General features: G+C 42.0%; 1 protein-coding gene across 1 annotated transcript in view; it reads left to right on the forward strand.

Annotated features, from left to right (window-relative positions):
- LOC140480728 (ATP-dependent zinc metalloprotease YME1L1-like) overlaps positions 1 to 23,697 on the forward strand; it is a 68,281-nt gene that overhangs the window by 23,216 nt on the left and 21,368 nt on the right. Inside the window, exons 3-11 of the mRNA XM_072576013.1 lie at positions 8,570 to 8,741; positions 12,429 to 12,530; positions 12,620 to 12,729; positions 12,811 to 12,961; positions 15,709 to 15,792; positions 18,516 to 18,598; positions 18,680 to 18,770; positions 20,625 to 20,777; positions 20,874 to 21,006. Coding sequence (XP_072432114.1) covers positions 8,570 to 8,741; positions 12,429 to 12,530; positions 12,620 to 12,729; positions 12,811 to 12,961; positions 15,709 to 15,792; positions 18,516 to 18,598; positions 18,680 to 18,770; positions 20,625 to 20,777; positions 20,874 to 21,006 — 1,079 coding nt within the window. The remainder of the gene's footprint in view (positions 1 to 8,569; positions 8,742 to 12,428; positions 12,531 to 12,619; positions 12,730 to 12,810; positions 12,962 to 15,708; positions 15,793 to 18,515; positions 18,599 to 18,679; positions 18,771 to 20,624; positions 20,778 to 20,873; positions 21,007 to 23,697) is intronic.

Raw genomic sequence — 23,697 nt, forward strand, 5'->3', positions numbered from 1 at the left:
AAAAGAAAGTGGGACATAATACCAGCGCTTCACGGGAGATACACTAAAGATGTTTCCTTCCGTAGTGACGAAACATCTGACCACAAACTTACAACCTGAACATACAGAAGGTATTGTTAAAGTTAGCTGGAAATGTTTCAGGAGGCGGTCGCAATTGTTACAATAGGCACATTTTAGATTTTTAGTCCGTGGTCAGGGATCGAGCTGACAGGCAGATCGAAATAGAGACAGGTATGGCGCTACAAGATGGCATGTTAGCTCTCAATTGTCAAGGTGCTTTGTGGTTCTTGGATGAGAGTGGCGATTGAACAAACTGTTGACACATGCACTGAGGTGCAAGATAACATTCATTGGGGATGGAGGAATATAGTTGAAGGTCATCACATAGAAAGGGCATAGCTACTGTTGTCTAAACCCTTGCACATCAAATTGGAAGGTGTTTTTCCCTGCCTGATGCCAAGGCTAAGGACTTTTCCCCTGGGGTGGATCATTGGAATCTCTTCTAGGATAGAATTGATGTGTACAAGAATGACAGATTGCATCTGAATTGGAAGGGGGTTAATTATACTGGCAGGGAGATTTGCTAGAGCTGCGCGGGAGGATTTAAACAAGTTGGGTGGGAGTGTTGGGACCCAGGAGATACTGAGGAAAGAGATCAATCTGGGACTGGTATTGTTGGGAAAGAACAAGAACAAAGAACATTACAGCGCTGGAACAGGCCTTTCAGCCCTCCAAACCTGTGCTAATCCATATCCTCTATCTAAATCTGCTATCGATTTTCTAAGGATCTTGTATCTCTTTGCTCCCTACCCATTCAAGGGAACAAGTCAAACAGTCAGGGCTGGAAGGAACAAAGCAGAGAGCAAGGGAGGACTGATAAATTAAACTATTTATTTCAATGCAAGAGGCCAAACAGATGAACTCTGGACATGGTTGGGAACCTGGGACTGGGATATCATAGCAATTACAGAAGCATGGCTCAGGGATGGCCAGGACTGGCAGCTTAATGTTCCAGAATACAAATGCTACAGGAAGGAAGAAAGGGAGGCAAGACAGGGGTTGTGGGGGGAAGAGTGCCGTTTCGGATAAAGGATAGGATTATAGTTGTATTTACGGAGGACATTCCCAGAAATACATCCAGGGAAGTTATTTGGGTTGAACTGAGAAATAAGAAAGAGATGATCACCATATTGGTATTGTATTATAGTCAGTGGGAAATTGAGAAACAGATTTGTAAGGAGATTTCCGTTATCTGTAAGAATAATAGGGTGGTTATGGTAGGGGATTTTAACTTTCCAAACATAGACTGGGACTGCCATAGCTTTAAGGGTTCAGATGGAGAGGAATTTATTAAGAGCGTACAAGAAAATTTTCTGATTCGGTATGTGGATGTACTGACTAGAGAAGGTGCAAAACTTGACCTACTCTTAGGAAGTAAGAGGCAGTTGACTGAGGTGTCAGTGGGGGAGCACTTTGGGGCAAGCAAAATAGTGATGAAAATTGGAAGAAGCCTAACTTTGATGGTATTAGGCAAGAACTTTCAAAAGCTGACTGGGGGCATATGTTTGCAGGTAAAGGGATGGCTGGAAAATGGGAAGCCTTCAGAAATGAGATAATGAGAGTCCAAAGACAGTATATTCCTGTCAGGGTGAAAGGAAAGGGGTGGTAGGCATAGGAAATGCTGGATGATTAGAGAAATGGAGGGTTTGGCTAAGAAAAAGAAGGAAGCATATATTAGGTATAGTCAAGATAGATCAAGTGAATCCTTAGAAGAGTATAAAGGCAGTAGGAGTATACTTAAGAGGGAAATCTAAAGGGCAAAAAAGGGACATGAGATAGCTTTGGCAAATTTGGTTAAGGAGAATCCAAAGGGTTTTTACAAATGCATTAAGGACAAAAGGGTAACTAGGGAGAGAATAGGGCCCCTCAAAGATCAGCAAGGCAGCCTTACTGTGGAGCCACAGGAGATAGGGGAGAAACTAAATGAGTATTTTGCATCAGTGTCAACTTTGGAGAAGGACATGCAAGATGTAGAATGTAGGGAAATAGCTGGTGACATCTTGAATTGTCCATATTACAGAGGAGGAAGTGCTGGATGTCTTAACTCAAAGGTGGATAACTAGAGGGCATAGGTTTAAGGCAAGAGGGGAACGACGTAAAAGGTGATACGTGTATGGAATGAGCTGCCAGAGGAAGTGGTGGAGGCTAGTACAATTTCAACATTTAAAGGGCATTTGGATGGGTATATGAATAGGAAGTGTTTGGAGGGATATGGGCTGGGTGCTGGTAGGTGGGACGAGATTAGGTTGGGATATCTGGTCGGTATGGATGGGTTGGACTGAAAGGTCTGTTTCCGTGCTGTACATATCTATGACCTGATCAGGTACCCTAGAGCTCTGAGAAGCGAGGGAACTGATTGCTGGGCCCTTTTGCTGAGATATTTGTATCATCAATAGTCACAGGTGAGGTGCCAGGGATAGTCAACATGGCTTTGTGTGTGGGAAATCATGTCTCACGAACTTGTTTGAGTTTTTTGAAGAAGTAACAAAGAGGATTGATGAGGGCAGAGCAGTGGACGTGATCTATATGGACTTCAGTAAGGCTTCTCCATGGGAGACAGGTTCGCAAGGTTGGATACAGAACTGGATCAAAGTTAGAAGACAGAGGGTAGTAATGGAGGGTTGTTTATCAGACTGGAGGCCTGTGACCAGTGGAGTGCCACAAGGATTGGTGTTGGTCCACTATTTTTCATCATTTATATAAATGATTTGGATCGGCGTTTCAGAGGTATAGTTAGTAAGTTTGCAGATGACACCAAAATTGGAGGTGTAGTGGACAGCGAAGGAGGTTACCTTAGATTACAACGGGATCTTGATCAAATGGGCCAGTGAGCTAAGGAGTGGCAAATGGAGTTTAATTTAGATAAATGCGAGGTGCTGCATTTTGGGAAAGCAAATCTTAGCAGGACTTTGAACAGAGACCTTGGAGTGCAGGTTCATAGTTCCTTAAAAGTAGAGTCACAGGTAGATAAGATAGAAAAGAAGGCATTTGGTATGCTTTCCTTTACTGGTCAGAGCATTAAGTCTCAGAGTTGGGAGGTCATGTTGCAGCTGTACAGGATGTTGATTAGGGGACTTTTGGAGTATTGTGTGCAGTTCTGGTCTTCCTCCTACTGGAAGGATATTGTGAAACTTGAAAGGGTTCAGAAATGATTTACAAGGATGTTGCCAGAGTTGGAGGATTTGAGCTACAGGGAGAGGTTGAATATACTGGGGTTGTTTATCCTGGAGCATCGAAGACTGAGGGGTGACCTTATGGAGGTTTATAAAATCATGAGGGGCGTGGATAGGACAAATAGACAAGGTCTTTTCCCTGGGGTGGGGGAGTCTAGAACGAGAGGCAATAGGTTTAGGGTCAGAGAGGACAGATATGGAAGGAAACTAAGGGGCCAACTTTTTCACGCAGAGGGTGGTGCGTGTATGGAATGAGCTGCCAGAGGAAGTGGTTGTGGCTGGTACAATTGCAACATTTAAAAGGCATCTGGATGGGTATATGAATAGGAAGGGTTTGGAGGGATACAAGCCAAGTTCTGGCAAATGGGACTCGATTAGGTTGGGATATCTGGTCGGCATGGGTGAGTTGGACAGAAGAGTCTGTTTCCGTGCTGTACATCTCTATGACTATAACTTGGAATGGAAGGGGAAGGGTGCCTTTGTTATATTGTATGTGGATACCAGTGATCTAGATATGACTGGAAAGCGCTTCTGCTGAAGGAGTATGCACAGTTAGAAACTAAATTAAAAAGCAAAACCACTATGAGTTAGAATAAGAGGCACAAGGAAGTTAGCATAGAATAAATCAGATCAGAGATTTGAATGCATGGTTCAAAGATTGATGTGGGAAAAATGGATCTGGATTGATAAGACGCTAGGATGATTACTGGGAAAAGAGAGAGCTGTATTTTTGGATGACATTGACTCAACTATTCTGGAACAACTATTCTTGAATTGTATAAGTGGAGTTATAGAGAACTGTATGAGTGGAGATTTCAAAAGTTAAAGAGAGAAGAGAAGGCATTAGTGTAAGGCAGCAATACAGATAATGACCACAGGTGATAGAAAGGGACTGAGCATACAACTGGTAGAGTTATCAACAAATTTAAACCAGAATTGGGAAAAAAACACAATTAAAGGTTCATATTTTAATGCAGGAAGGTCAATGAATTGGTAGCTTTCTCAGAAATAAATAGACGTATGATAGTCAATACAGAGCTTGGAGAGTGTGTCTGTGCTGAAAATGTGTTGCTGGAAAAGTACAGCAGGTCAGGCAGCATCCAAGGAACAGGAGAATCGACGTTTCGGGCGTTAGCCCTTCTTCAGGAATGAGAAAAGTGTGCCAAGCAGGCTAAGATAAAAGGTAGGGAGGAGGGACTTGGGGGAGGGGCGTTGGAAATGCGATAGGTGGAAGGAGGTGAAGGTGAGGGTGTTAGGCCGGAGTGGGGGTGGGGTCGGAGAGGTCAGGAAGAAGATTGCAGGTTCGGAAGGTGGTGTTGAGTTCGAGGGTTGGGACTCGAACTCTCCACCCTCGAACTCAGCACCACCTTCCTAACCTGCAATCTTCTTCCTGACCTCTCCGCCCCCACCCCCACTCCGGCCTATCATCCACACCTTGACCTCCTTCCACCTATCGCATTTCCAACGCTCCTCCCCCAAGTCCCTCCTCCCTACCTTTTACCTTAGCCTGGTTGGCACACTTTCCTCATTCCTGAAGAAGGGCTCATACCCGAAACGTCGATTCTCCTGCTCCTTGGATGCTGCCTGACCTGCTGCGCTTTTCCAGTAACACATTTTCAGCTCTGATCTCTAGCATCTGCAGTCCTCACTTTCTCCTAGAAGAGTGTGTCTGTGACTTGGATGTTTAAAGACGCTTGCTATATTGACAGCGCACAGAAAATTTCGGAGTGCTTTTGTAGCACTGCTATTGATCAAGCTGTCGGAGTCTAAAGGGCCTGGTTGATGGATCAGCTGCTGGGATGGAGTTATACCAAGCATAAAGAGAGGTTGCTTTGATTGTTGAAAGTCAGTCATCTTATTCCCTGGACATTAATGCAGAAGTTCCTCAGGAATTGTTTTTTTAAGTGGTTCAACCTGTTCAGAGTTGCTATCACACTGTAGAGCAAGTGAGACTTGAACTTGGTCTCCTGGTCCAGAGTTAGGGATGCTACCATTGTGCCACAAAAGCACAGTTCCTCATGTTGGGCTAGGTCTAACCATCTTCATCTGCTCCATCAAAAACATTCCCTGCATCGTAAGGTTACAGGGAATGCTCATAGATGATGTAATTACAGAATCATCTCTGTTGCAATTCAGTTGTGGAAATAGTCTGTATTCATATGCGGTGAGACCTGGAAACCATCATGGGTTTTATCCGCTAAGTGGCCAGTTTTGCTGCTGATACTTCAGACAGAATACACTTGCCATTCATCTTCCTGAGCTTGTTCTGCTATTCAATAAGACCAAATGTAAACTAAGGGAACATTTCACCTAGCATCCAAGCCAAACCCATAGAGGCCATCCAAACCTCCCACTCACTGCCCATTTTAATTCCCCTTCCCGCTCCCAATCCAACATGACCATCCTTGGCGTCCACCACTGCCACAGCAAATCAGACCTCAGATTGGAGAAACAATACCTCATCTTCCACTTGGGCTGCCTACAGCTCTGAGGACTCAACATTGGGTTCTCAAATCTCAAATCACCTCTGATCCCAGCCCCTCCCCCTCCCTTCCATTCCTCTCAGCCATCTACCAGATTGATCCCTACCATCGACCAACCAGATTGTACCCTCTACTTGTCTCTACCTATGCCCACCTCACCATTCCCCTCCACTCCTCAATTCTGCAGCTTCCCTTACACCCACTCCCAGTCCTGAAGAAGGGTTACACCCAAAACATCGACTTCTCCACCTGATGCTGAATGGCTTGCTCTGTTCTTCCAGCCTCCTGCTTGTAATCTTAAATAACTTCCTGTCTGCCCTGATAACCATTCACTCCCTTGCTGAACAAAAGTCTATCCCTACCTTAATGTTTACAGATGCTGCTTCTACCACCTTTTCAGAAGAGATTTCTAAAGGCACTCAACCTTCATAATTTTGCCCAATCTCTGTTTTAAATCAGCAATATCTGAACTTTCAACAGGTCTAGGTTCTCTCACAAGAGGAAAGGACCTCACCACATTGGCCCTGTTCAAACCTCTCATGATCATGTGGTTCTGATATTATGATGAGTGGCAATCACAGTTGGATTGCCAGTCTGTTAATTTTTTCTTCATGCAGAGCTCTGCATTTTCAGACAAGAATTTGGATCCTAGCTCCTTCAGAAGTGCAGAGCTGTGCCCTGTACTGCAGGTTGGTTGGGGGAAGGACGGAGGGGAGAAAATGAAACTGCATCCCATTTGGCAGCATACATCATGCTGTGCTTTGAGGTTTAAATGTCCAGCAGCACTTCTGGATAATTTGTCAACTGGCAATGGATGAGTGTAAGTAGGGCAAATGGGGCGTTAGAGTGCTAAATGAGTGATGGAATGCTTAAAGTAGGTTGAGGATGAGTTTGTTGAGCAGGTAGATGAGTCACAGAGTGCTACACAAAAGGCCCTTCTGTCCTTAAAGTCTGTGTTGATCAAAAATAACTATCCAACTATCCTAACCCCATTTCCAGCAGTTGGCCCACAGCCTTGTATGCCTTGGCTTTGGAAGTGGAAATCTAAATACTATTTAAATGTTATAAAGCTTTCAGTCTCTATCCTTACTAGCAGTGAGTTTCAGATTCCCACCACTCTGTTTGAAAATAATTTCCTCTCATCCCCTTTAAACTTTCTCCCTCTTACCATAATTCTATGTCCTCCACATTTCTGGTGCTTCTACGGTGGACAGAGAGATATTGAAAATTATTGCTAGTGCCTCTATATCCTCCCTTGCCCAGGATATATTTCATTATGCTCTGGAGATTTACCTACTTTTAAGCCTGTCAGACCACTCAAACCTCCTTTCTGTCTATGCTAGTTTTTAAAATTATGTCACAGTCCTTTTTTTTACATTCACACCATCCCTCTCACTTGTGAACATTGGCATAGTATTTGGGTCAGGCTGGTGGGTGAGGAGTGTTCCTTGAATCCTCTGCATTCTCTGTTAAGGGCTTTATAAAAATCTTATTACTGATTTCCAGATGCAGGGAATTGCCCGTTGGAAACTGAAACTTTCTAGACAATCCCCATGGAGTCAACTGCACATGGGACTTTGCAAGGTCCCAAAGTGTAACTGCAGAAGTTAATTTTTCAGTTTTGTTTTGAAGATGGAGAAACCTCAACCTGTTTAATCTTTGCTGATGAGTTCAATCTCAAGTCTGTTATTATTTTAGTGCATCTTTTTGCTTTGCCCCTTGTTCATTGTTTGTGTCTTCTGTTCACCGTACTTGCGAGTGTGGATTAACCAAGATTTTAGAGAAGGTTAACACTTGGCTTTCTGTTGTATTTCTTTCTAGAAATGTACTCAATGCATTATTTGCTTTTTTAATTGTCTTCTTAACGTGTGCTGGCACTCATGATTTGTGTATCTGCACTCCAGTAGATCTGCAGACCTTTATTTTGCAATCCAGTTTGGAATCTTATTCCTCAGACTGCATGGCTGTGTGTTCTTCTGTTCCTCAAGGTGCAATCTAAAACATGTAGATCTTAAACACATTCCAAAAAATGTATTCTCTTTTCACCAATTCCTAGTTGGCGTTGCAAAATTTGCATTTATTAAATTGTTTCAGTCAGTATTCTAGTGAAATTCTCCAGTTGTTTACAGTTCCAGACAGAATATCTTATATTGTTAAACTCCTGGGTTAGGAGAGAAATTGATTCCCCTTCTTTATTTACCTAGCCTCTTGGTTGGTTGTAAGTAGGTTAATTAAAAACAAGGATACATTTCTCCCAGAAAAAAATAATTTGTTTCCAAATGAGTCAATATGGCCAGGCTTTCTTCATTTAACAAAAATGGTGCATTTTGGTTACAACATGTGAGAAGAAATAATAATAGTGCAACACACACACCAATTAGGAGTAAGAAGTGAATTCAAAAGTTAAAACTTTAGATTAAAAAAAAACTGATCAGTCTCTGTCATTCATGTAGACAGTCAGACATTGTAGTTGTTACCAGTATTATCTCCTGTAATGTTTCTGTTGGTAGTTGAACATTCAGTCTCAACATTCTTCACTTTGCAATTTGATTGAAATTCCTTGAACCACCTTCCTTTCTATAATGGTTGGCTGACAGCATTAGAGTGGGTGTAATTTTTCCTTTCTTCACCTTTTTTACAAGGGTCTTTAATGGTTGTTCTCAAACCCGTGACCTTCACAAGACACTAGGCCATCAGGCCACTAACATGCACATATGCGCACACACACACACATGTTGGAATGAAACAATATGTCCATTAGGACTTTGGCGATTTGATCTGTTATGACAAAATATTTTGTTAAAAAATGTTATTGAATTTCCATTATTAATTTTTTAAAAACTTTTCTTTCAGCCTGCTATTAACTTACGGGAACTTGGATTATCTGATTTGAAAACCAGCCAACTAACAGAATTGGTAGACAGTTTGCTCCCGTGTTTGTCTCCAGCTGCTTCAAAGCCTAAACAGTCGTCACGTTGGCAAATCTCCCACATTTCATCACAGTCCTTTTTTGAAAATAAATATGGTCAGTAATAATTATTTTCCCCTTGCACTGTTGTCCAAACTCTGCCCTACTTTATATCTGTTTATTGCCACCTTTCATCTTACCGTACCAATAATTTTGAAGCCGAGACTTGTGAGAGCATTTTTTTTCAACTGTTCATTGGGAAAAGTATGATGATGTACCCATTTGCAGATTCAGCAGCTAGATTTATTTTTCAGGGTGTCCTGAGTCAATCTTAACTGTGCAACAATAGGAGCTTAATAAACCAGACATTCTTGAATTGGAAAAACTGAAAGAACTACAGATGCTGAAAATCAGAAACTAAAACAGAAGTTGCTGGAAATACTCGGCGGATCTGGCAGCATTTGTGGAGAGAAAGCAGAATTAATGTTTCCGGTCTTTTGGCTGTTCCTTCTGGTGGGGTCTTGGGGAGGTGGGAGTAAACAATAAGTGAAGATAGGACCCAAAGAGAGAGAAACAGTTGAGCAGACAGACAACTCTGTAAAGGTCAGCTACTAATGGGGACTATTAACAGATGACAGTAGGATATGTATGGTAGTAGACCATGTGATAAAAAGGCCTGGTGTGTTGGGGTTGGGGTTGGGGAAGGACATGGGAAAAGGTGCTCAAACCCTTAAACTGTTAAACCCTATATAGGGTACAGAAGGCTGAGGAATTCCCAAGCAGGAAACGAGATTCTGTTCTTCCAGCTTGTGCTGAGCTTTGTTGGAGCACTACAGCAAGTGTGAGACAGATGGTGGCAGGGTTCTTGGCGGTGTGTTGAAGGGGCAGACAATTGGAAGCTCAGGATCATTTTTGTGGATTAGTATAGGTGCTCTGTCCATAGATCACCCACGAGATCACATTGTGAGCAGTGAACACCATAGACTAGATTGTGTGAAGTCAGTTAAAGCACTACTTCACCTGGAAGGTGTGTTTGGGCCCTTGAATATTGAAGAGGGAGGAAATAAACAGGCAGATGTTACAGTAGTTGCGATTGCAAGAGAAAGTGTCCTGAGGGTGTGGGAAGAAAGGAGGAGTGGAGCAGGGTGTCACAGAAGGAATGGTCCCTGTGGAAGCTGGCAAGGGTGAGGTGGGGAATATGATGTCTGATGGTTTCCTGCTGGAGGTCATGGAAAGGGTAGTAATGATCCTATGAATGTGGATTCTGGTTAGATGGTAGGTGAGGACAAAGGGGCTTTATTGTTGTTGTGGGAGGGAGGAAAGGGGGTAAGCGCTGAAGTGCAGCAGTAGTTATTGTGGATCCCTGCTGGACAGTGAGTGTGCAAGTTGAATATTAGATAAGGCTTTAGAAGCAGTGTTTGCTGGAGGCAATATATTTCTCACAACGTACATGTGACTGGCAAGGGGAATTCGCTCCTCAAACATTCCAGAAGATTCCCCTGGCCTCGGAATCCACTCAAACGCCATTAGCCATGCGGCTGATGCAGCTGCCACCCCCACGCTGATTAATGACTGTCACTTGATCATGGCTGCTCCCACAACCACTTCCACCCCTCACAATTCCTCATGCATCACACGTGACATCACTCCCGCCCCTCACATCATCGCCGCTGCCACATGCTCTGACTTCCGCCACCCCTACTGCCATGGTCACCCCCACTTCCGCCCCCACCAGCACCACTCACCTGCATTCTGATGACATGCCCCCCACAGACTCCACTGTCACTATCCCCACCCTCCAGAACCCCGAGGAGAACACTACCCCTGCTCATGACTCCACCCCCATTCCTCCCACCATCACACCCACTCCAGTTACAGGTTCCGCCACCACTCCCAGCTCTACACCCACACCAGATCCCAGCTCCCAGCCCTGCCAAGTTTTCACCATCCCCCCCAGACCTCCCCCTCACTGAGTACCCTTCCACCGACACACTCATTCGTTTGGCCGATCTGGTCCTCACCCTTAACAATTTCTCCTTTGAATCCTCTCACTTCCTCCAGACCAAAGGGGTAGCCATGGGCACACATATGGGCCCCAGCTATGCCTGTCTCTTTGTTGGCTACGTAGAGCAGTTGATCTTCCGTAATTACACAGGCACCACTCCCCACCTCTTCCTCCGCTACATTGATGACTGCATTGGTGCAACCTCGTGCTCCCGTGAGGAGGTTGAGCAGTTCATCAACTTCACCAACACATTCCATCCTGACCTTAAATTTACCTGGACCATCTCTGACACCTCCCTCCCCTTCCTGGACCTCTCCATCTCCATTAATGACGACCGACTCGACACTGACATTTTTTACAAACCCACCGACTCCCACAGCTACCTGGATTACACCTCTTCTCACCCTACCTCTTGCAAAAATGCTATCCCATATTCCCAATTCCTCCGCCTCCGCTGTATCTGCTCCCAGGAGACCAGTTCCACCACAGAACACACCAGATGGCCTCCTTCTTTAGAGACCGCAATTTCCCTTCCCACGTGGTTAAAGATGCCCTCCAATGCATCTCGTCCACATCCCGCACCTCCGCCCTCAGACTCACCCCTCCAACCGTAACAAGGACAGAACACCCCTGGTGCTCACCTTCCACCCTACCAATCTTCGCATAAACCAAATCATCCTCCGACATTTCCGCCACCTCCAAAAAGACCCCACTATCTGGGATATATTTCCCTCCCCACCGCTTTCTGCCTTCCGCAAAGACCGTTCCCTCTGTGACTACCTGGTCAGGTCCACGCCCCCACTACAACCCACCCTCCCATTCTGGCACTTTCCCCTGCCACCGCAGGAACTGTAAAACCTGCGCCCACACCTCCTCCCTCATCATATCCGAGGCCCTAAAGGAGCCTTCCACATCCATCAAAGTTTTACCTGCACATCCATTAATATAATTTATTGTATCCGTTGCTCCCGATGTGGTCTCCTCTACATTGGGGAGACTGGGTGCCTCCTAGCAGAGCACTTTAGGGAACATCTCCAGGACACCCGCACCAATCAACCACACCGCCCTGTGGCTCAACATTTCAACTCCCACTCTGCCGAGGACATGGAGGTCCTGGGCCTCCTTCACCACCGCTCCCTCACCACCAGACGCCTGGAGGAAGAACGCCTCATCTTCCGCCTCGGAACACTTCAACCCCAGGGCATCAATGTGGACTTCAACAGTTTCCTCATTTCTCCTTCCCCCACCTCACCCTAGTTCCAAACTTCCAGCTCAGCACTGTCCCCATGACTTGTCCGGACTTGTCCTACCTGCCTATGTCCTTTTCCACCTATCCACTCCACCCTCTCCTCCTTGACCTATCACCTTCATCCCCTCCCCCATGTACTCATTGTACTCTATGCTACTTTCTCCCCACCTCCACGCTTCAGGCTCACTGCCTTTATTCCTGATGAAGGGCTTTTGCCCGAAACGTCGATTTCGCTGCTCCTTGGATGCTGCCTGAGCTGCTGTGCTCTTCCAGCACCACTAATCCAGAATCTGGTTTCCAGCATCTGCAGTCATTGTTTTTACCTCGTAGAATTATTTAGAAACCAGCAATAACTTGATAATGCAATGTAAAGTACTTCCAATTTTTAATATTTAAGTTAGGTCAAACAACTGCATTGGTGATTTGTTAAGTCTGCCTCCCAAAAAAAGAACGTGTGATGACTGTGTTCTTGCTTTCTGCAATGATGTTTCAACCTAACTGCACCGATAATTCATTAATAACGGCACTTAAGTATCAATTCTGTTTTTAGGATTTTCGGGCAATATTTTCAACGTGCTACGTGCATCTCAGCTTTCTCGACAATATCCCAGGCCACTACAGACTCTCTGTTCCAACCTTCATCTTTGTCCAAGTATGTATTCCAGGTTTTAAGCGTTGATTCTTGCATGAAAATTGCAAATAATATGTAGTGGTATTAATGAATGTTAAATTTTTTTAAAGTCCAAGAGCAAATTCGTGGCTTTAAAACTCTAAGGTCAAGATCAAGGAGACTGGCAGTATCTGATAATTTGGTTGAATCAGAAAGTATTGCTCCTTCTTCTTTTATGAAGGTAAGAAGTGATGTTACTCTGTTAATTGAAACAAAAGTTTCTCTTCAAAAAAGATAGTGTTGTTTACATATCTGTTTATAGGGATTTTTGTTAAGGGATCGAGGAAGAGACGTTGAGAATTTGGACAGCTTGATAAAAACCAAAAACATTCCTGAGGCACATCAAGATGCATTTAAAACTGGTTTTGCAGAGGGATTCCTAAAAGCACAAGCTCTGACACAGAGGACAAATGGTAAGTCAGTATCAACAATTTTTTTCTTTCTTCTGAGTTCGTGCCGATATGGCATCTTAGGTATAGTCATAGTGTTGGTCAAGGCTATTTTTTTCTTAAAGGTGTTCAGTTGATATTTCATGAATATCACAACTATTATTTGACCAGACACGCCCAATGTTCAGGTCAAGGCAAAAGTATAGCAAAAAGAAAGCAGTGCCATAATGGTAATGTCAATACCATTGTACTCCAGAACATCCCAGGCTAATGTTCTGGACCCGTGGATTTGAATCCTATCATGACTGTTTGTGAATCTGAATGCAATAAGCGAATGGAATTAAAAACCGAGCCCAATGATGACCATGTAATCAATGTTAGTTGTTGTTCCTCTTTAGGGAAGGGAATCTAACATTCTTACTTGCTCTTTCTGACATGAATTCAGACCAACAACAATGTGGTTGACTCTTAACTGCCTTCTAACTAGCCTCAAGGGCTAATCAGTGAATCAGCAACATGTGCGAGCCTTGCCACTTTAGTGCAGCCAAGAGCCTTGTTGACCACCCCAAAATGGAACCCTGGATAGAGAAAAATAATACATTTCTGAACTTCTGGCAGTGAAATAGTCATTTGAGCAAACACTGCAAAATTGGGTAACAGGTTGAAGTGTTTACTTGTGTACTGCAAGTAACTGGGAGTGGGTAGGCTTGCTATAGATTTTCATAAAATCCCCATTGTTAGATGGAGAATTCCTGACTGTGGAGTATGGAATCTGAAATGGACTGTGTGGTTGAGGGGTCAGTGGATATTGGAAGCACAGAATCCCTACAGTGTGAAAGCAGGCCATTTGACCCATCGACCCTCCATAGAGAATCCCACTCAAACCCACCCAATTACTCTACCCTCATCCCTGAGACCTTCCATTTCCCATGACTAATCCACCTAGGCTGCACATCCCTGGCTAATATGGGCAATTTAGCTTGGCCAGTGCACCTAACCTGCACATCTTTGGACTGTGAGTGGAAGCTGGAGAACCAAGAGGAAATCCACGCAGACAAAGGGAGAATGTCAAACTCCATACGGTTGCCTGAGGTTGCAATCAAACCAGGGTCCCTGGTGCTGTGAGGCAGCAGTGCTAACCACTAAGCCACCATACTGCTTGAAATTATAAGCATAATTAATTACATTTTCAGAATTAAGATGAATAACATAGGCCACATAACCAACAATGTATTGAAAGAGGAGGAATATGTGGGTATCTGTGTATGACTGGTATAGTGTTTACATCTTGCAAAAAATATATGGCTAGAACCATGTGGGTTCAATATTGGCTTCTTTTGTTTCCAGGATTCAAATGAATTTGCGAAAAAAATATATTTGAAGTAAGAACAAATTCAAGTCTGATATTAAAAATAAATTATGTTTGGGGATTGCCTCAGGAAATATTTGTAGAGCATTTGAATATGGAAACGTTATTAACTGGGAGCCTAAAATCTGAATTCATTCATAACAAAAACAAGGGAGGGATTATCGATGAGTATGAGCAGACTTGAATGGACTGAATGGCCTAATTCTGCTCCAATATCTTATAATTCAGTGGGCTTGTGGAGTAATGAATGAACTGGGGAAGAGAAAAAGGGCACCATTAATTTGTATGTTTACTTCATATACGTTTTGAATGTACACATATTTGAAAAGCTGCAGAAATATTCATTGTGTTTTCCCATGCTTAAAATCTACCATTTAAGAATTTTACTGTGAAAGCTGTAGAGCTCCGAGTTTTAAGAGTTAGAGTTCTGACTGATCCTTTCTTAAAAAAAAGTGAAATACCAATGTAACTCAGCAACAACTTGAATATACATAGCACATTTAAAAGAGTAAAGCGTTCCAATATACTTTACAGGAGCAAAATTAATCAAAGATTTACAAAGAGCCATGTAAGGAGATGTTGGTGCAATGTTAGATTTTAAATAATGTAATGAGGGAGGAACAAAAATTTTAAGCACGTAAACCTATTTTAGAAGGCAAATCAGGACTTTGGAATTTGGCAGTTGGAGCTGCTAATTATGGAGCAATTAAGTTCAGTTTAGAGGTGGGTACTTGAAGGTCTCTTGTGATGTAGTGGTTGTGTCCCTACCTAGGGCACAGAATGCTTAGTTTCAAGTTCCAGCTGCTTCACAGATATGTCACATCTTTGAACAGGTTGTTTAAAAATATCTAGAAGTAGGGACCTAGAGGCTAAGGACATATTTGAAAGCAAAGATGAGAATTTTCAGTGCAGACATATCTGAACTGGTGGCCTCTATAGATTACCAAGCACATGGATGATGGGGGAATGATATTTGGTCAGCTAGAATGTGGGCAGCAAAGCATTGGATAAACTGAAACTTTTGTAATTATGGAAAGCAAGTAATAAAGTCATCATTAAGGATTTCAGCAAAGTTCGAGCGAAAGTGTCAAGTTGCATGATGTTTGAAGTAGATCAGATTGGGCTGAGGGATGCCGAGATTGATTATAGCTAACATGGATGATTACCAATTTAGAAAGAATACAGTTGCGAGACTAAGATACAGAATAGTAGCTGTGAAAATATGAATCGATGAAACTTAGAGTAAGACAGAAAATGACAAAGCTCATATTAGTAACTACAGGAGTAAACCGTTATCAGTAATATGTCGAATGTTCTACTGGTATTCTCAAAAGTACTAGCTAGTACTTCAAAGTCTCCTGTTTAATTAACGTCACTCTTTTTAAAATTCTGCTTGCCACAGATTCTTTAAGAAGGACGAGACTAGTTCTTCTGTTCCTTCTTTTGCTTGGAATTTATGGCCTATCCAGGACCCCGTTCTTATCTGGTAATATTTCAATTACTATTTTTTGCTTTTGTAGTTTTGAACAATATACAGTTTAAAAGAAACATTTTGCTGATCAATTCATTGAAGTACTGGTAAATATGTATTTGGAAGTATCATTGCATATTTTGTGTATAAGAGGAGTGAATTTGTGGTGTGTATAGTATTAGCTCTGTCTTAAAAAATCCCTGCCTAGTTCCTAGTGAAAACAAGAACTCTAATCTTCTGATCTGGAATGAAAATCCATTACCAACCCTTTTTTAAACAAAACATAGCTATTAGGAGCAGGGGTAGGCTATTCAGCCCTTTGAGCCTGCTGTGTCTTTCAGTATGATGGTGGCTGATCTTTTATCTTTAGCATGTAAAAATGCCAACATCTAAAATGCCCACTTACCTTCCCAGGACTTCACAAGTGCAAATTCAAGTGCTGTATCCAAACCAAAAGATGCAGTTTGACAAACCACTCAGATAGCATTGGAGTAAATCTTCCCAGAAGTCATGCTTCTTTAATGCAAGTTAATTGCCCATTGGAAGTTTTTAAACTTTTCAAGCAATTGCTACACATTGGGTGCATTGAGTATTCTGGAAGGTTCCAATGGACATCTGTCAGAGTGCATTCAGTCTCTAAATATCCAGGTTATCTGGTCAAAGACTGGTAATTCAGTAGGCCACTGAAATTTGCTAATTCTTCTGAATGTTTCAAAACCCTTCTACCACTTAAAATTAATGATTTCAGTACAGAGAATAAATTGAGTGGAGGATTTCAATGGCCGCCACCACGAGTGGCTCGGTAGTATGCCAGTTGAATTGGTTGAGTCCTAAAGGACCTTGTTGTTAGACTAGGTCTCTGGCAGGTTGTGATAGAACCAATAACAGGGAGAAGCATACTTGACCTCATTCTCACCAGTTTCGTTGCCACACGTGCAACTGTTCATGACTGTATTACTAAGTGTGACCACCTTACAGTCCATGTGGAAGTGAAGTCATATTGTGTGACATTATCACCATGCTAAATGGGACAGGCATTGAACAAATCTAGCAACTTGAGACTGAGCATCCATGAGGCACTGTGGGCCATCAGCAAAAGCAGAATTGTACGCCAACACTGTTCGTAACTTCATGGCCTAGCATATTCCTCACTCCATCGTTATCATCCAGCCAGGCTTCACCCTGGTTCAATAATGGGAGCCTGGTACGTCAGTGCAAAAGATAAGGCTAAAGCATTTGCAACAATTGTCAGACAAGTGCCAAGTGAATGATCCATCATGGCCTATTCCAGAGGTCCCCAGCATCTCAGGTGCTTGTCTTCAGCCAGTCTGATTCACTGCACGTGACAGAGGTGAGAGTGACTGCCCTTGACATCAAGGCTGCATTTGACTGAGTGTGGAAACTAAGTGTTCTTGCAAAACTGGAGTTGATGGGAATCGCGGGGGGGGGGGGGGGGGGAATGGGGAGGGAATCTCTCAGCTGGTTGGAGTCATACCTGGCTCAAAGGAAGATCTTGTGGTTGTTGGAGGTCAGTCATCTCAGTTGCATGACATTTCTGCAGGAGTTCCTCAGGGTAGTGTCCTCAGGCCAACCATCTTCAGTTGCTTCATCAGTGACTTATTGTCCATCATCAGGCGGATTATGCAATCATTGGCAAACATGCCCAATGTTCAGCACCATTCATGACTGCTCAGATACTGAAGCACTCCAAATGCAACAAGACCTGGATAACTTCCAGGCTTGGACTGAAAAGTCACAAGAAATATTAGTGCCACAGGAATACCAGGCAATGGTCATCTCCAGTAAGGACCAATATAACCATCAACTCTTGACATTCATTGGTGTTAGCATCACTGGATCTCTCACTATTGACACTCTGGGTATTACTATTGACCAGAAATGCAACTGGACTCTCCACATAAGCACAGTGGCTACCAGAGGTTAAGTGGCCTAGGGCATGAGAATCCAGAGACCCTGGTAATATTTTTGGAACCTGGGGTATTCTGCTGTGGCCGATGGTGAATTTGAATTCAATAAGATTCTGGAATTAAGAGTCTAATGATAACCATGAAATTATTGTTGGTTGTCAGAAAAGCACATCTGTTCACTTACGCACTTTAGGGAAGTTAATTGCCATCCTTTTCCCAATTTGACCTCTGTGTAATTCCAGACCCACAGTAATATTGTTAACTCTTCACTGCCCTCTGAATGGGAATGGGCAAAAGATGCTGACCTAGCAGGAAACACCCATGTTTCATGAATGTATTAAAATAAAGCTGACTGGAATCAGGTTGAGCCTACTGTACCAACCTGTTCACAGTTGAAAAATTCAAATTTATCCAATGTTTTATAAAATGAAATAATGTGCAAGTCAGTCAAGCTGAATGTTCTTGGTTCTTTTATTTGTAATTAGTGTGGACTTTAACTTCTGGTTTAAAAGCTTTACCTGATAGGAATATAAAGCCACCTCTTTAATCCTCTATTATAACAAAATGTGCAATCATATCAATTATTTATTTTAAAGTTGCTCACTCTGTGAAATAATCATTGTATTCTACAAAGGTATTCAATTGTGTTGCGCTGTTAAGTTCATTTTGTGAATGATGGGCAAAACAGTGATAGAATCAAACTTCAAGCACCACTATTTCTAGTTTAGTTTAGTTTTGAGATTCCGTAAACCTTTAAGTGGGAAGTTTGTAGACATTGAGCCTTTCAATTTGTACCTCCTTTTCCAACAGTAAGATTTCGTACTACATCAGGACTGGATGCAGCTGTGGATCCAATTCAGATGAAAAATGTAACCTTTGAACATGTGAAAGGGGTAAGTAACCCTTCTACTCTTCGTAAGCATTTTGAATTTTAAATTATTCATTTACAAATATTGCTTTTGGTTCACCACCAGGTGGAGGAAGCAAAACAGGAGCTACAGGAAGTCGTAGAATTTCTGAAAAATCCTCAGAAGTTCACAGCATTAGGAGGCAAACTACCTAAAGGTATGCAGCTGGTAATTATACCTTCAGCAATGCATTTTTACTATCACAAGTTTCTAAATATTTTCTTTACAACTGACTCTCAAAAAGGTTTGTTTCTAATGAGTGAACTTTCTGCCAGAAGAATTTGTTATCAGCTCATAGGATATTAACATCATTGGTAAGGCCAATGTTTATCACCCATCTCGAATTCTTACTTTGTATAATTTATTCTCAGATTGCAGCATATGATGAAGCATTGGTCACAATTCTATTAGGAGGGGAGCTCCAGGATTTTGACTCTTGATATGTTTCCCAGTCAGGATAGTGTGTGACTTGAAACATTGTTTTGCAAGCAGTCCCATGTGTCCCCTGCCCTTGGTGGTGGAAGGTCTGGTCTTGAAAGAAGACTTGGTTAGTTGCTATAGTGCATCTGACATGATACACCCTGCAGCTATAGTAGAAGTAATTAATGCTTCAGAAGATTGATGGTGTGATGGAGGGTTCTCATCGACTTAGGCTCTTTGTCCAGAATGGTATCAATTATCTTAACTGTTGGAACTGTACTCAATGCAATGGAATATATTCCATCTCTTTCCTGGCTAATGCCTTGTAAATAATAAGCTTTGGAGTATAATTTATCACAGAATTTATGCATTTTGTCCATTTATGTTTCTGGTTAATAGTAACAATTTGGAGAATTCAGTAGTTCAGCGAAATCAGATTAGCATGAAAGAGAAATGTTTCGTGTTTTTTTTTAAAGATAGTTGTTCCTGGTGCTTGTCTGGCACAAATGTTACTTGACACTTATAAGTCAAACCTAGATGTAGTCCAAATATTGCTGCATGTAGGTATGGACTACTGTTTATCTGAAGTGTTTTGAATGGAACTGAACACTTTAATCACAAGAGAACATCTCTTAACTTTTGAGTTGTTGGAATAGGTCATTACTGAAGGAACTGAAAATGGTTATTATGCAGCAATGTCCTGAGGAACATGTACAGCTGAGATAATTGGTTTGTGCTGGATTTGACTCCATTCAATCAAAGATTTCCTGTAATTCCCTTAGACTTCAGCCTCATTAGAGCTGTTAAAGTCCACACTAGGTTAAATGCTGCCATGGTATCAAGGGTAGTCACTCTCTCTTCACCTGAAATTAAGCTATTTGTTCATTTTTGGAACAAGGTTTTAATGAGGACTGGTTCACTGCTCATTCATGACCATGAGCACCCTTATCTTTTCTATTTTAAGATAAGCTGAGAAAAGGACTTGACAGGCTTCAAGAGTTGCTATTTATTGATTTGAGAATTATTTCAAATGATTTATATAGAAATATTTGTACTGGCATCAAATAATTTAAACAGATGTATGCAAATGGTTATTGGTGCCTGATTAATGCTTCTAATTTTGTAGTGTAGTTTTTAAACAAATATTTAGTGCAGCAAACTATTTGTTAACTGACATCTATGGGATGAAAAGTATGCCAGTTGATCAAATATTCTGGATAATCAAGGGGTCTGCATAACCACAGTAAATCCTAATCATATGAAGCTTTGAGACCTCAGCATCCTGAAAAATCTATGTAAAAACATCAACACATTCTAAATTCAATGTAGAGATGAACAGAAATAATAAGTGTAATGCAAGGAATATGCACATCACTGTTATACTTTACTTACAGCATAAATGCTCTGATATCGTGATAGATCACAGTATATGAGATATATAATTTTTGCCATTTTATCAGGAGTGCTGGTTGATAAGGTGCAGGTTAAAACAAAGTTTGATGCATAAGTATGTCTGCTTAAAATTTTGATATTGTTTATTTCTTAATGCTATTTAATCAAACTTAAAATGTCCAATTCTATTTAATTTCAGGCATTCTTTTAGTTGGACCCCCTGGAAATGGGAAAACGCTCCTTGCGAGAGCTGTTGCAGGCGAAGCAGATGTTCCATTCTATTATGCATCAGGATCAGAGTTTGATGAAATGTTTGTTGGTGTTGGAGCAAGTAGGATAAGAAATCTGTTTAGTATGTGTCCTGGAATATAAAAATTTAAGTTTTGCAGTAAAATTCTGACACTTGCTATTTCTTTTTTGTTTAATTTGCTCTTTTTGTGTAACTTAGGAGAGGCAAAAGCAAATGCACCCTGTGTCATCTTTATTGATGAGCTGGATTCTGTTGGTGGAAAGAGAATAGAATCACCAATGCATCCCTATTCGAGACAAACCATAAATCAACTACTTGCAGAGATGGATGGGTAAGAAACGTTTCCAGGACACTACCGGAAGTAAATTTTGAAGCGAAATAGCCCAGCTGTATGGCCGTTTTTGTAGCACTGCTTTCCAAATCATTTTATTCGAGCTGTGAAAATTATCTCAACCCTTCAGTGAGAATTGGGAAAAGGGTGTTTGGAATTGAACGAGCAGGTGTCTATAGTGTAAATACAGCTGCTCAGATTTAGTTCCATAGCAGCTCTGAACAGCACCAGCCCACTTTGTCAAATCCCTTTATAGGATAGCCTCAGCATCCTGGGAACAAATCTAGTGAACTTTCATTGCACTCTTTTTATGGTGGCAATACCTGCCTAAGAAAGGAGACCAAAACTGCACAAAAACTCCAGGTGCAGTCTAACCAAGCTGCAATGCAATTGAAGCAAGACTTCACTACTTTTGTACTCAAATTCTCCTGAAATAAAGTCTAACATTCTGTTGGCCTCCCTAAATACCTGAATTTGCATATTACCCATTGTGACTTCTCAATGAGAACACACAGGTCCCTTTGTATATCTACAATTACCAACCTCTTACCACTTAAGAATTCTCTGTATATTGTTTCTCCTACCAAAGTAGCTAATCTCACAATTTTTATCTTATTGTTCATCAGTCATGGTTTTGCCAATCATTAAGCCTGTTCAACTACTCCTAAAACTGCTTTACATCTTGTTGACAGCTTACATTTCCACTTGGCTTTATGTAATCCATAAATTTGGAGCTATTTCATTTGGTGCCCACCTCCAATCATTGATATATATTGTGAACAGCTCGGACCCAAGTACCGAAATTTGTGGTACTCCACTAGTCACTGTAAGAATGACTCATTTATCCCTTCTGTGTTCTGTCTGTTAGCCAAATGCTAATTCATGGGAAAAAAAGAAATGGAGGGAAACACATGAATATGCAAGGAATGGAGGGATATGGGCCAAGGGCAGGCAGAAGGATTAGTTTAACTTCGTGTCTTTTTCAGCACAAAATCCTTGGCCAATGGGGCCCATACCTTTGCTGTACAGTTCTATGTTCTATCATACCAGTACACTGATTGGCTGGAGCTATTTTCCCTTGAGCGCCAGAGGCTGAGGGGTGACCTTACCACCCCGACCACTTCCTTTGGCAGCTCATTCCATACATGCGCCATCCTCTGCATGAAAAAGTTGTCCCTTAGGTCCCTTCTAAATCTTTTTCCTCTCACCCTAAACATATGCCGTCTAGTTCTGGACTCCCCCACTCCAGGGAAAAGACCTTGTCTATTTACCCTATCCATGCCCCTCATGATTTTATGAATTTCTGTAAAGTCACCCCATAGCCTCCAACTCTCCAGGGAAAACAGCCCCAGCCAGTTCAGCTTCTTCCTATAGCTCAAATCCTTCAATCCTGGGAACGTCCTTGTAAATCTTTTCTAAACCTTTTCAAGTTTCACAATACCTTCTCTATGGGAGCGAGACCAGAATTGCACACAATATTCCAAATGTGGCCTAACCAATTTCCTGTACAGCCATAACAGACCTTCCAACTCTTGTACTCAATGCAGTGACCAATATTGAAAAGGAAGGAAATTAAATAAAAGCAACCAGACATGACGCAGTAGTGGCCCCTCATAAGCAGATAATTTTTCACCTATTGGAATCAAATAGCAAAGATTCAGAGAATCAAAAGCAACTTGCATTCCCTTCAATATAATATATCAGGTCAGTAATGGGAACATTGCAGACCTAACCCAGACACAGAGTGTCGCTGTACAGCAGGATCCTTCACCCACTGCTCACGTTAAAAAGGATGAGGATGTGTATCAGGAATAGGATCTCCATACATATCAGGAATAGTACCAGTGCACCCACAAACTCTTATATATGTGTGTGTGTGTGTGTGCGCGGTTGTGTGGGGCAGAGAGGTACAAGTGTTTGAGTGTGTAAAGGGGTATAAGTCTGAGAGTGTATGTGTGGGTGTTATGTGTGAGCATGTGAGAGAGTGCTTGTGTGTGTGAGAGAGGATCTGTGAGAGTGTATGGGTCTGTAGGAGTGTGCGTGAGTGTGTGTGGGAGTGAGAGGTAGTGTATTTTAGTGCAGTGGGGTCATCTGTAGTGTGACATGAACAAAGGTCCGCACTGAGGTCATCCACATGGGTACCGAACTTGGCTATCAGCCAAGGGTGAACTTGTACTTGCAGAATTTCATTTTATTTTGCTCAAAAACTGCATTAATCCATGTAAGATTCTAAGTCCCTTTTTTTTAGATGAGAATCCGTCTGAACCTTGGGGCACAGACAGCCTCACACCTTCAATGTATTATCTGGGCCGACATGGCACCTATTGTTAAAGTTCGCTTGAGAATGTAACTTTTTTTTTAAAAAGTCCTGGGATTTACATATGAAAGAATTGAAACCAACACGGTCATTCTAAAAGATGAGAGACTTTACAAACAATCCAGGTCTTTTTCAATATATAATTTCAGTTAAATCACACTAAACTTTTGCTATAAATTCTGCGTCTTACGATCTTGTATTCCACAGCCACCTGATGAAGGAGCAAGCGCTCAGAAAGCTAGTGCATCCAAATAAGCCTGTGGGGCTATAACCTGGTGTTGTGTGATTTTTAACTTTGTGCACCCCAGTCCAACACCGGCATCACCAAATCACTCCGAAAAAAGGAAGCTGCAGGCCAGTTAGCTTACCATCAT

This window comes from Chiloscyllium punctatum, chromosome 8 (genome assembly GCF_047496795.1).
Source record: "Chiloscyllium punctatum isolate Juve2018m chromosome 8, sChiPun1.3, whole genome shotgun sequence".
Lineage (NCBI taxonomy): Eukaryota > Metazoa > Chordata > Chondrichthyes > Orectolobiformes > Hemiscylliidae > Chiloscyllium > Chiloscyllium punctatum.